We start from the raw sequence: 11,021 nt of genomic DNA, 5'->3' as shown, positions 1-11,021 counted from the left end.
GAATTCCACTTGGCATGGACTCACCTTTTGGAGGGGACACACAGGTTCACAGGCTGGAGGAAAGGGGGCTGTCCCCAAAAGTGCAGTGGCCGCAGGGTCCCGCCTGTCTCTGTGCCATGCTGCACCCCTTGTGCACACCCAGCCACTCGGGAGGTGTCATTTCCCCCAAACCCAAAGGCGGGACACCCAGCTCCTGAATTCAACAGAATATGGGACAAGGTATGCTCGCCAAAGCCGTTTGGGTGGGCACAGAGAAGCTGGGCTGGGCAGGATCTGGGCTAAATGCTGTGCTTGGGAAGGGAAAGGATTGCCTGTGCTGTTTGGAACAAGATCAGGTTTAGGTAAGTAAAATGTGCTCAGTGCAGGTGGGTTTTACCAGGCAGAGATGTTCTCAAGGTCTTTTTCCCACTTACCCAAGCTCTGCTGATATTAAAATTCAGTCTGAGTCTCCTGCAGCAGGCAGCCTTCTTATCTCCAGGGTGGGAGAGGGGTGATGGAGGTGACACATCCCCTATGTCCTGCACCAGGACCAGTTTCCAGCACTCTTGAGGGCACAGGGAGGAGGACACAGCTGAGCCAAAACCCTGGTGGTGGCACTTGAGGTGGTGGCTTTGCACACTGTCCGCTGGGTCAGTGTCAGCAGTTTGCATGCTGGCTCCACCGCCCCCAAACCTTCTGTGAATAACAAGTGTTTGCTCCAATCCACGTGGATGGGTCAGCCTGGTTTGTCACCATGACAGGGACAGCACAGAGACTCTCCACAGCACACAGAGATGGCAGCACTGGTGGGAGACACAGCTTTTGGCTGCTTGGGACTGCAGGGATGTGTGAGGCTGAGCCTCCCCAGGGCAGCTGGGTTTGGATCAAAGCCTCAGTGGGTCCAACAGCACAGGGATGCTCAGAGTCCCTTGCTCTGTCTTGGGAAAGCTGAGCTGAATCTGTGCCTGGCTTGGGAGCACATGTCTTCAGCAAAATTCATAGAATCACAGAACTGAGGGTGGAAGGGAGCTTAAAAATCCTGCAGTTCCAGCCCCCAAGTACAAAAGTGGGGAAAAGCTGTCCTCCAGCACCGAGGGGAAGGGAGCATGAGAGCCATGGAAGGATGTCCCTGTGTTCCCTTGCCACCCAGGGAGTGCTCTGCAGGTACAGGGCAGGATGTGCAAGGAAAGGCTGTACCTGAGGCGTCACACCCCTGTGACACTCTGCACCCTTCGCTCACCTTGGAGTCACCAAAGCAGCCAGGGAGAAGGGCAGGGAGCACCTACGCACTTGGGGTGTTTATGGCCAACAGGAGGGTGGGGAATGAAGGCTCAGTGTTGGCTAAACATTGTCACAAGATCCTGAGATGCTCTCCAGGAGGAAGCATTACCAGATTGATTGCATGTACTCAGCTCCTGCCTGTCCTTCCCAGTGTGGGGAAGTGTGGTGGCTCTGGGAATGCTGTTTGGATTGGGCCATGTCTCACTGAGTTTCAGAAGGTGCCCAGGGCAGGATGTCACTCTGTGTCACTGCTCCTGTGGAGTGTGGGAACCTGGTAGAGACCCACAGGTTTTTATCTATAGAACCACAGAATATTTGGGCTGGGAAAGGACCTTAAAGAGAATTTTGTTCTAAGCCCCCTGCCATGGGCAGGGACACCTTCCACTTGACCAGGTTGCTCCAAGTCCAACCTGGCCTTGAATGTTTCCAAGGATGGGACATCCACAGCTTTCCTGGGAAAAGTGTGCCAGGGCTTCACAGTCCGAAGTCCCTCCCTGCTCTCCTGTAGTCTCTGTACTGGAAGGGGCTCTAAGCTCTCTGGAGCCTTCTCTTCTCCAGGCTGAACACTCAGAATTTCCTCACAGAGAACTCCTACCTCACGGCTTGGCACTCACTTCTGGCCAAATAAATCTGTTTTTCAGAAGCATTTTTCCAGGCAGAGGCAGGGCCTGGACCCTCTCCCCTCTCCCTTCGCGCAGCTGGATGTGCATCCCCCATCCCCGGCACAGCATCCTTGAGCTGAAGGACTCGGCTCCCGCGCCGGCAGAGGTTAAACATTGTGGGAATCGGGACATTCCTGCATGGCATTAAGCACCGCCGGCAGCCCCGGGTCCAGCTCAGCTTGTGCAGGGGGGGACGCGTGTCACCGTCCCCAGGGGCTGGCGGTGCCACCCACGAGCGTCACCGTCCCCAGGTGCTGGAGGTGCCACCCACGCGTGTCACCGTCCCCAAAGGCTGGCAGTGTCACCCACGCGTGTCACCGTCCCCAGGGACTGGCAGTGTCACCCACACGTGTCACCGTCCCCAAAGGCTGGCAGTGCCACCCACGAGTGTCACCATACCCAAAGGCTGGCAGTGTCACTCACGCGTGTCACCGTCCCCAGGGGTTGGCAGTGTCACTCACACATGTCACCCCCGTGGGACGGATCCAGGTCCGAGCCCTTGCTGGCCCGCGGGAAGAGGTGACACCAGCGCACCAGTGGTGTAGTGGTATCATGCAAGATTCCCATTCTTGCGACCCGGGTTCGATTCCCGGCTGGTGCAGCGCAGCGTTTCATCCTCACATTTAAAGCGTAGTGTGGCAATCTTACGCTGGTTCGCTACTGATGAGTCCCCCAAGATCCCTGGGGAATGCTGTTTTTACCGACGGGATGCTCGGCCCATCCCAGTGCACCCAGCCCTGTGCCCGCAAGGCCCGGAGCCGCATCTCTCCCCCCGACGGGACAGCGGCCGGGATTTAGGAACTCCTCCCCCTTGTTGAGATCTTCTCTGCTATCTCCTCTGCTCTCATTCCTCCTCCCTTTTACACAGACACACGCGCTGGAAGCCCCACAGCGAGCCAGGACCAAAACAGAGCTTTGCTGTACAAGGTGCAAATTTTAGGTTATTTCTGAATGATTTCTCAAGTGAAAAAAACCCCCACTTTTCTATCCATTCCTGGAGTGTGAGGCAGATCCCTTCCCAGGCACTGGGGCCGGGTGTTTGTGCTAAGATCTCCATGGGCTCCTCAGCACGTGGGGATGCACGTGGAACTGGGGGGATCACCGACACCCCCTCCCTCCTCTTCGGGCTCCTTCCATCCTTCCCTGGGACACGGATTGTCCCCTGTGCAAAAACAGGGAAAGGGAGACTTGTCCCCCTTGAGATGGGGCCCCCCTGTGCTCAGCTCTCTCAGAAGCCTCCTGAGGCCCCACTGGTGCGTTGTGGGATTTAACAGCACCGAGGAGGGTGAGCCAAAAACCAGGAGTGAGATTTGTCCCCATGATCAGTGTCCTGAACGCTGACCCCTTCCAGTGTCAGCTCTGTGCAGCAGAGTGGGTGACAAGCAGGGTCTGGTGTCCCTCACTTGAGGTCTCATTAAAAAAATCAACATTTCCCATGCAAACTGTTCACATCCATATTAAACACACACATCCATATAAACCATGCACGTCCTTATAAAACATACACACTTACATAAAGCATTAATGTCCATGCAATCCATACACATAATTATAAAACATGTTCATCCATTTAAAACAGATACAAACCACACACATCCATATGAAACACATATATGCTTACACAGAATTACAACGTACACCCATGTAAAACATAAATTAATACAAACCATACATACCCACACGAACACACATCTGTATAAAACATGTGCATCCATACAAACATATAACCTCTAAAGAGCTTAAAAACAAGCAGCCAAAACACAAATATGTTCCTATTTCCCCGAAAAGCCGGGAGCAGGGACGGGGTTTGCCGAAGGTCACTGGGGATGTGGGGCAGTGTGGGATCCCCGTGCTGCGGGAGGGCAGAGGTGGGAAGCGGCGTTGGAGACCCTCGGGAAAGCGCCGATATCCTCCCGCAAAAAGGGCATTTGCGATGTGTGACGACTCTGTAAAAAAATGCCCAAACAGGATTAGAGGATTTCACGGGAATTTATTCGTGTAGCGAGGCAGTAGGAGGCACATTAAAGCTTTCAGCCCTTTCTGAAAACAGTCCTTGAGCGGCTGCGCTTTGCTCGCCAGAGCCCCCAGCGATCCGCCGGGACCGGGGGTGAGCAGCGGCCCCGTTTGCCCTCTCCCCACAGCCCCGCCGCCCCGCGCCCCCTCCCGCGGCCCCGTTAATGCTTAACCCGCCCGGTTGGCCCGATGGGGCCGGCGGCCGTGGCGTGATCCCCGCCCCGCCGCGCTGAGCCCCGGCCAGACGGGCAGAGCCGCGGCCGCCGCTGCGCTCCGGGACTGAGATCCGCCGCTGCGCTCCGGGACTGAGATCTGCGGGTGCGCTCCGGGATCTGAGATCCACGGGTGCGCTCTGGGATCTGAGATCCGCGGGTGCGCTCTGGGATCTGAGATCCGCGGGTGCGCTCCGGGACCGCAGATCCGCGGGTGCGCTTCGGGATCTGAGATCCGCGGGCGCGCTCCGGGACTGAGATCCGCGGATGAGATTTGGGAACTGAGATCCGCGGGTGCGCTCCGGCATCTCAGATCCGCGGGTGCGCTCCGGGACTGAGATCCGCGGGTGCGCTCCGGGATCTGAGATCCGCGGGTGCGCTCCGGGACTGAGATCCGCGGGTGCGCTCCGGCATCTCAGATCCGCGGGTGCGCTCCGGGACTGAGATCCGCGGGTGCGCTCCGGCATCTCAGATCCGCGGGTGCGCTCCGGCATCTCAGATCCGCGGGTGCGCTCCGGGGCCGCAGATCCGCGGGTGCGCTCCGGCCCGTCGGCTCCGCTCCAGCTCCCCGGCCCTGCTCCAGCCCTGCGCTTCAGCCCCTCATCTCCGCGGGTGCGCAGCGGCCCCTGGGCGGTCCCGCGGGTGCGCAGGGTCCCGCTGTCTGCCGGCGCTGCCCGTCGGGGCGCGGGTGCGCGATGTCCCCGCGGGCGCTGGAGCTGGCGCTGCTGCTGGCGCTGGCGGAGCTGGTTCTGGCCCTGGGGCCGGCCGAGCAGGGGGAAGCCGCCGTCGGGGCCGCCCCTCCGGGACTCGCTGCTTTCCATCGCGCCGCCAAGGTGAGGAGCGTGGGGTGGGGGGACAGCCATGCTGCTGAGTGTCCCCCGAACCCCAGCCCGCTGCTCGTGTCCCCGCAGGCATCCTGGCGGCTGCCCGGGCGCTACCTGGTGATGCTGCGGGCGGGCAGCGAGGCCGAGCTGCGAGGCACGGCCCGGCGGCTGCAGGCCCGGGCGGCTCGGCGGGGACACCGGGCAGAGCTGCTGCACGTCTTCCACCTCCTGCCCGCCTTCCTGGTGAGGATGAGCAGCGACCTCCTGGACACGGTACGTGGATCGGAGGAGAGGGTGGTGGCAGGGGACAGCAGCTGCGGTGGGCACTGGTGGCAGGGCAGCGCCAGCCTGGGGGCAACAGGAGCTTCGTGTCCTCCCCGCAGGCGCTGAAGCTGCCGCACGTGAAGTACATCGAGGAGGATGCCTACGTGTTTGCCCAGAGCATTCCCTGGAACCTGGGCAGGATCGTGCCGCCACAGCCCAGCTCAGGAGCCTACAGCCCTCCCAGTAAGCGCCGGGGTGTGTGAGCGGGGCGACTCTTGGAGGAAGAGGGATGGGAAAGTTCCTCGGCCCCGTGGTGCTGCGGGTCTGGAGCTGCATTCCGGGAGCAGCCCAGGTGGCCTGTGCTGACCGTGATGGTGGTTGCCCTTCTCCCCTGCTGCATCACTGGCAGATAAAGGTGACCTGGTCGAGATTTTCCTGCTGGACACCAGCGTGCAGAGCACCCACCGGGAGATCGAGGGCAAGGTGACTGTGACTGGCTTCGAGAGCATCCCCGAGGAGGATGGCACCCACTTCCACAGGCAGGTGAGTCCTGAGGTGCCACATGCTGCATCCTGGCCACAGCAGCCCCCTGCATCCACCAAATCCAGGTTTAGGAGGCTTTCCAGGACAAGGGACCCAAATGCTGGGCAGGACAGGCAACAGGAGCTGTGGTCCTGGGTGATATTGGGACTCTCAAAGTGGTTTATTTAGAGATATGGCTGAGTCGGGCAGGGCTTCTTTCTAGGAAAGTGTTCTAGGGTAGCACGGGTGTGTGTCGGGTAAGAGAGAATCCAGCTGGGAAGGGGTGGGGGAGATGTGGGATTACAAACCTGCTTTGATACAACCGGCTGTGGCATGAAACCGCGGTGCCTGTGCCAGGCCAGCAAGTGTGACAGCCACGGGACGCACGTGGCCGGGGTGCTGAGCGGGCGCGACGCCGGGGTGGCCGCGGGGGCCAAGATCCGCAGCCTCCGGGTGCTGAACTGCCAGGGCAAGGGCACCGTCAGCGGGACCCTCATGGGTGAGTGACCCCGCGCCCCGGAGAGGAGCAGGATCCCTCCCGGCGCTTCCTGCGACAGTCTCGTCCCTCGCAGCCCTGGAGTCCATCCAGAGGACGCTGGGGGCTCGGCCGTACGCGCCCCCGGTGCTGCTGCTGCCCTTGGCCGGCGCCCGCAGCCCCGCGCTGAACGCGGGCTGCCGGAGCATGGCCCGGACGGGAGCCGTGGTGGTGGCGGCTGCCGGCAACTACAAGGACGATGCCTGCCTCTACTCGCCTGCGTCCGAGCCGGAGGTACGGGCTGTGGGGCATCCCTGAGGCTTGGGTACCGCAGCATCCCCTCCAGCTCCGGGTGAGTGGCGGGCTTGGGGCTGGGCGTGCCATCCCTCCCTGTCACTGCCAGGTCATCACGGTCGGTGCCACCGACAGCGAGGACCACCCTGCCTCCATCGGCACCCTGGGCACCAACTTCGGCCGCTGCGTGGACCTGTTTGCCCCGGGGGACGACATCATCGGCGCCTCCAGCGACTGCAGCACGTGTTTCACGGCGCGGAGCGGCACGTCGCAGGCGGCCGCACATGTGGCAGGCGAGCTGCGCTTTGCGGGGCAGGGAGGGCTGGCCCTCCACTCGCTGGTGCTGGCACAGGGCTTCAGGCATTTCTGTGTTCCATAATGGCTGGGGTTGGTTTGGTGCAGCCCGCACAGCGCTCCCGCACCCCGATGGGCTCCTCCCGTGTCCCTGGAGCTGTGCTGCCCGTGGGAGCGCTGTGTAGGTGGCTGTGTCCCCTCTGGTTGTCACTCCCCGGCTCTTGCAGGCATCGCTGCCGTGCTGCTCAGCGCCGAGCTCCAGCTGAGCCTGGCCGAGCTCCGGCTGCGCCTCCTGCGCTTCTCCAGCAAGAACGCCGTGGACACGGCGTGGTTCCCAGCGGAGCAGCGCCTGCAGACACCCAACAGTGTGGCTGGGCTGCCCACCCGGCTGCCAGCAGGTGAGGGTGTCACTTGTGCCGCTCTCCGTCCCTCTGTGCCGGGGATGGCTGAGCCTGAGTGCCGCCGTTTGCATGGATGGGCGGAGATGGAGCCTGGTCGGTGCCGGGGGCACTGGTGACTCTGTGGGTGACACTGTGAGTGTCAGTGTGGGTGTCACTGTGGGTGACACTGTGGGTGTCAGTGTGGGTGTCACTCTGGGTGTCACTCTGGGTGACACTGCGTTTGTCACTGTGTTTGTCACTGTGGGTGTCACTGTGGGTGACACTCTGTGTGACACTGTGGGTGTTGCTGTGGATGTCACTGTGGGTGTCACTCTGGGTGTCACTGTGGGTGTCACTCTGGGTGTCACTCTGGGTGTCACTGTGTTTGTCACTGTGGGTGTCACTGTGGGTTACACTGTGGGTGACACCCTGGGTGTCACTCTGGGTATCACTGTGGGTGTCACTGTAGGTGTCAGTGTGGGTGTCAGTGTGGGTGACACTGGATGTCATTGTGGGTGACACTGTGGGTGACACTCTGGGTGTCACTCTGGGTGTCACTGTGGGTGTCACTGTTGGTGACACTGTGGGTATCACTATGGGTGACACTGTGGGTGACACTGTGGGTGACACTCTGGGTGTCATTGTGGGTGTCACGGTGGGTGTCACTGTGGGTGTCACTGTGGGTATCACTATGGGTGTCACTCTGGGTGTCACTGTGGATGTCACTGTGGGTATCACTGTGGGTGTCACTCTGGGTGTCACTCTGGGTGTCACTGTGGGTGTCCCCCCTTGCAGAGGAGCAGCTGCTCTGCCGCTCGGTGTGGTCGGAGCGCTCGGGGCTGGCCCGGCACGGCAGGGCCGTGGCTCGCTGTGCCAGCACCGAGGAGATGCTCAGCTGCTCCAGCTTCTCCCGCAGCAGCAGCGGGCTGGGGGAGCACATGGAGGTGAGCAGAGCTGCGCAGGCAGAGGTGCTGCCCTGGGGTGCCCGCTGCCCTCGGAGGTGTCCCCAGCCCCCGGTGACGCTGCGCTGCCCCATCCTCAGGACAAGGACGGGCACAGGCAGTGCGTGGCCCACAGCGCTTTCCGGGGCCAGGGGGTTTACGCCATCGCCAGGTGCTGCACCAGGCCCAGGGCTGAATGCCAGATCAACACCAGCTCCCCGGCGGCCGAGGGGGCCGAGTGCTCGCCAGGACAACATGTGCTGACTGGTAACACCCAACACACGGGCTTACAGACCTCTGAGCCTGGTGGGCAAGGGTGTTTCTTCCAGAAAAACTCTGGGATTCGGGGGTAAAAGGGTGGGTGTGGTTGCTGATGTGGCAGGGAAGGGTACATGTGCTGTGTGCATGGAGTGGGAAAGGTTCAGGGCTCTCTGGGGACATCCTTGGCACCACAGTGTGCACTGGGATGCTGCCATGGCTGCCCTGTGCCAATATCTCCTCTCCCCGGGCAGGGTGCAGTTTCCACTCCCCATCCGTGGTGCTGGGTGCTGGCGGCAGGCCCGTGGTGGGGCTGAGGAGGGGGCCCAGCCGCTGTGCCAGCAGGACAGGGGTGATGGCACACGCCTTGTGCTGCCCCACCACCAGCCTCGAGTGCCGGCTGAAGGAGCACACGGCCCTGGAGCCCGAGGAGAAGGTAGGGACGGGCCATGCTCCTCTGCCTGGTGCTGTGTCTTTGCCTCTGCCTGTCCCTCAGCCCGTTGTGGCTGTCCCTGCAATGGGACACCCCATCCGATGCAGCTGGGTGGCAGCAGTCACATCACCCTGAGCTCTGGGGACATTGGGGACAGGCAGGCCCTTTGCTGAGCCATGATGACCTCTCCTCCCGGTTAGGTGACGGTGTCCTGTGACGCTGGCTGGACGCTGACGGGCTGTAACGCCCTTTCCCAGAGCCCTGGCTCCATGGGAGCCTACGCCGTGGACAATTCCTGCGTGGCAGCCGCTGTCCCTGGCAGCAGCTCGGCCGCGGCCGTCGCCGTTTGCTGCCGGAGCCGGCAGTAGGGACAGGCTGAGCTGGAGAGCTTCCATGGCACTGCAGGGATGGAGGCTTTGCTGAGCTGTGTGTCCCTGGCTCGGTGCCTTTCCAGGGTTTCCAGAACAATCCAAGCTCTGACATGCAGCTGATGACTCCACACTTGGGCTGCCGTGCTGCTGGGGGATGAACTCGTCTCCCCACTGCGTACAGCAGGGTCAGGATCCAGGGCCACCATCCAGGATGGCTCTGCAAGAGCTCTCCAAGCATCCCCCATGCAGCTGGAGCCCTGTCCCATCACTGGAGCCGTCCCAGAACCCTTTCCCTGCCATGCACTGTGTCTTCCTATAAACACCTTGACAGAACAAGCCTTGGTGTTGTCACCCAACCTAGGAAAAATCCACCACCTTTTCGAAGAAAAAAGTATTGTGAGGATTGCTCCTTCCTTCCCTGGTTAGTTGCTCATTAGTTGTCAGCTAATGCTGTGTAGCACCTGGAAAATCTTAGTTTAGCCATTTTTGGGCAGTTTTATAATTGCCTAATCGTATTCCTAGGAGACTTCTTTACTTTTGAGTCAAGTGCAAGGGCTGTAGTTTAAACAGCCTGCTTGGTTAATTAGATTTTTATCTGCATTGCTACAGTCAGCTACTGCTTCATTAGTGCTTTTTTTGCTGTTAAGTCAAAGTTAATGATCTGCTGGTGTTTTGTGTTAACAGTTTCAGGTCTTCCCAGGACACATAGAACTGCAGGAGGCTGTAATTCCTTAAAAAAAAAAAAAAAAAACAGAATGAAGAAAAAGCTTTCCTAGCACCTTAGTTTTTACATTTGTACCATAAATATTTATTTGGAGTTTTATAAATGAACATTTTATAAATGTCTTTTTAAAATAAAATTCATAGACCTGTGCTCTTGTCTGGCTTCATTGACATCCCCCTGGGGAACTGGTCTGGAAGAGGGAAGGGGAACCCATCCAGCAGCTCCCCCAAAGAGCTCTGCCTTGTCAGTGAGCAGCCCCAGGCCTCCACATCGGATCTGATCCCTGCCTGGGATCCAAGATGCTCCTGGATGACAGGGGCACCTTTGGAAGCTGGCACAGACAGCACAGGCACCCTTGCCCACAGCTGGGTTGTCTCTGGGACTGTGTTGTGCACACACATGAAAGAGCAGAAGTTTGTTTTAACAACAGTGGTGCAGGGCAAGAGCTTCCAGTTATGGAAACAAACATCATCCAGCTTTGGGAACATGCCCTTGAACTTGGGTTGGTGTTGTTCCTTCACCTGGGAAGGGCTGGAGCCCCAGGAAGGAGACAAAGCTTGGCTCAGAGGGATGGCAACAGCAGGGAGAGGCTGAGAAGCTCCAGAAGCCACCAAAGCTGGGTCTCACTTTTCTGTCAGTGTTTAGCAGCCTCCTGGTACTACAATATATAATTTTTGTGGTGTTATCTGAGGATAGATAAAAAATGCAGTTTGATACCTCAAGCTCCAGGTTAACCTGCCAGACTTGGCTGGGTTGGGTGTTTTTCCCCATCCCTGCAGCTCTGTTACTCCGGCTTCAATTGGCAAGAGAAGACAAACCCAGCACAAAACACCACTTTGAAAGGTTGAAACTAATTCTACGTTGTTACCTAAAGCTGGCAAAAGCCCAACCCTAATCCAAACATGTACAGTAATTTCACGAATACAAGCCGCACCAATTTGACCAAAATTTTGGTGGAAACCCGGAAGTGCGGCTAATATTCCGGGGCGGCTAATCTATTAACAAAATTCTAAAAGCTGCCAACACGGAAGTGAGAGCCCGCGGCAGCCCCAAGCCAAGCTGGAGCCCGGCCGGCCCCGGCAGAGGTGGGAAAG

General features: G+C 59.4%; 1 protein-coding gene and 1 non-coding gene across 2 annotated transcripts; both read left to right on the top strand.

Annotated features, from left to right (window-relative positions):
* The first annotated feature begins 2,452 nt into the window (after positions 1–2,452).
* On the top strand, positions 2,453–2,523 carry TRNAG-CCC. Its single transcript has one exon. It is a non-coding gene; the product is annotated as a tRNA-Gly (tRNA).
* Positions 2,524–4,842: 2,319 nt separating this feature from the next.
* Positions 4,843–10,051, top strand: PCSK9 (proprotein convertase subtilisin/kexin type 9). The gene is made up of 12 exons (XM_033068138.1): positions 4,843–4,980; positions 5,059–5,244; positions 5,355–5,478; positions 5,645–5,778; positions 6,115–6,256; positions 6,330–6,526; positions 6,636–6,819; positions 7,048–7,218; positions 7,996–8,144; positions 8,243–8,408; positions 8,654–8,835; positions 9,033–10,051. The coding sequence occupies exons 1-12, from the start codon at positions 4,843–4,845 to the stop codon at positions 9,198–9,200; spliced, it is 1,941 nt and encodes a 646-aa protein (XP_032924029.1). The 3' UTR covers positions 9,201–10,051.
* The last annotated feature ends 970 nt before the right edge of the window (positions 10,052–11,021 follow it).

Source organism: Catharus ustulatus, chromosome 9 (assembly GCF_009819885.2).
Source record: "Catharus ustulatus isolate bCatUst1 chromosome 9, bCatUst1.pri.v2, whole genome shotgun sequence".
Lineage (NCBI taxonomy): Eukaryota > Metazoa > Chordata > Aves > Passeriformes > Turdidae > Catharus > Catharus ustulatus.
Note: the sequence above shows the minus strand (reverse complement) of the source record. Positions and strands in the feature narration are given on the sequence as shown.

Bases quoted from the DNA above. Each gene is read 5' to 3' on its own strand.
- PCSK9 (XM_033068138.1), top strand. From the start codon at position 4,843: ATGTCCCCGCGGGCGCTGGAGCTGGCGCTGCTGCTGGCGCTGGCGGAG. The intron at 5,779-6,114 runs GTGAGTCCTGAG...TGCCTGTGCCAG, and splicing joins GCACCCACTTCCACAGGCAG to GCCAGCAAGTGTGACAGCCA. The intron at 8,836-9,032 runs GTAGGGACGGGC...CCTCCCGGTTAG, and splicing joins CCCTGGAGCCCGAGGAGAAG to GTGACGGTGTCCTGTGACGC.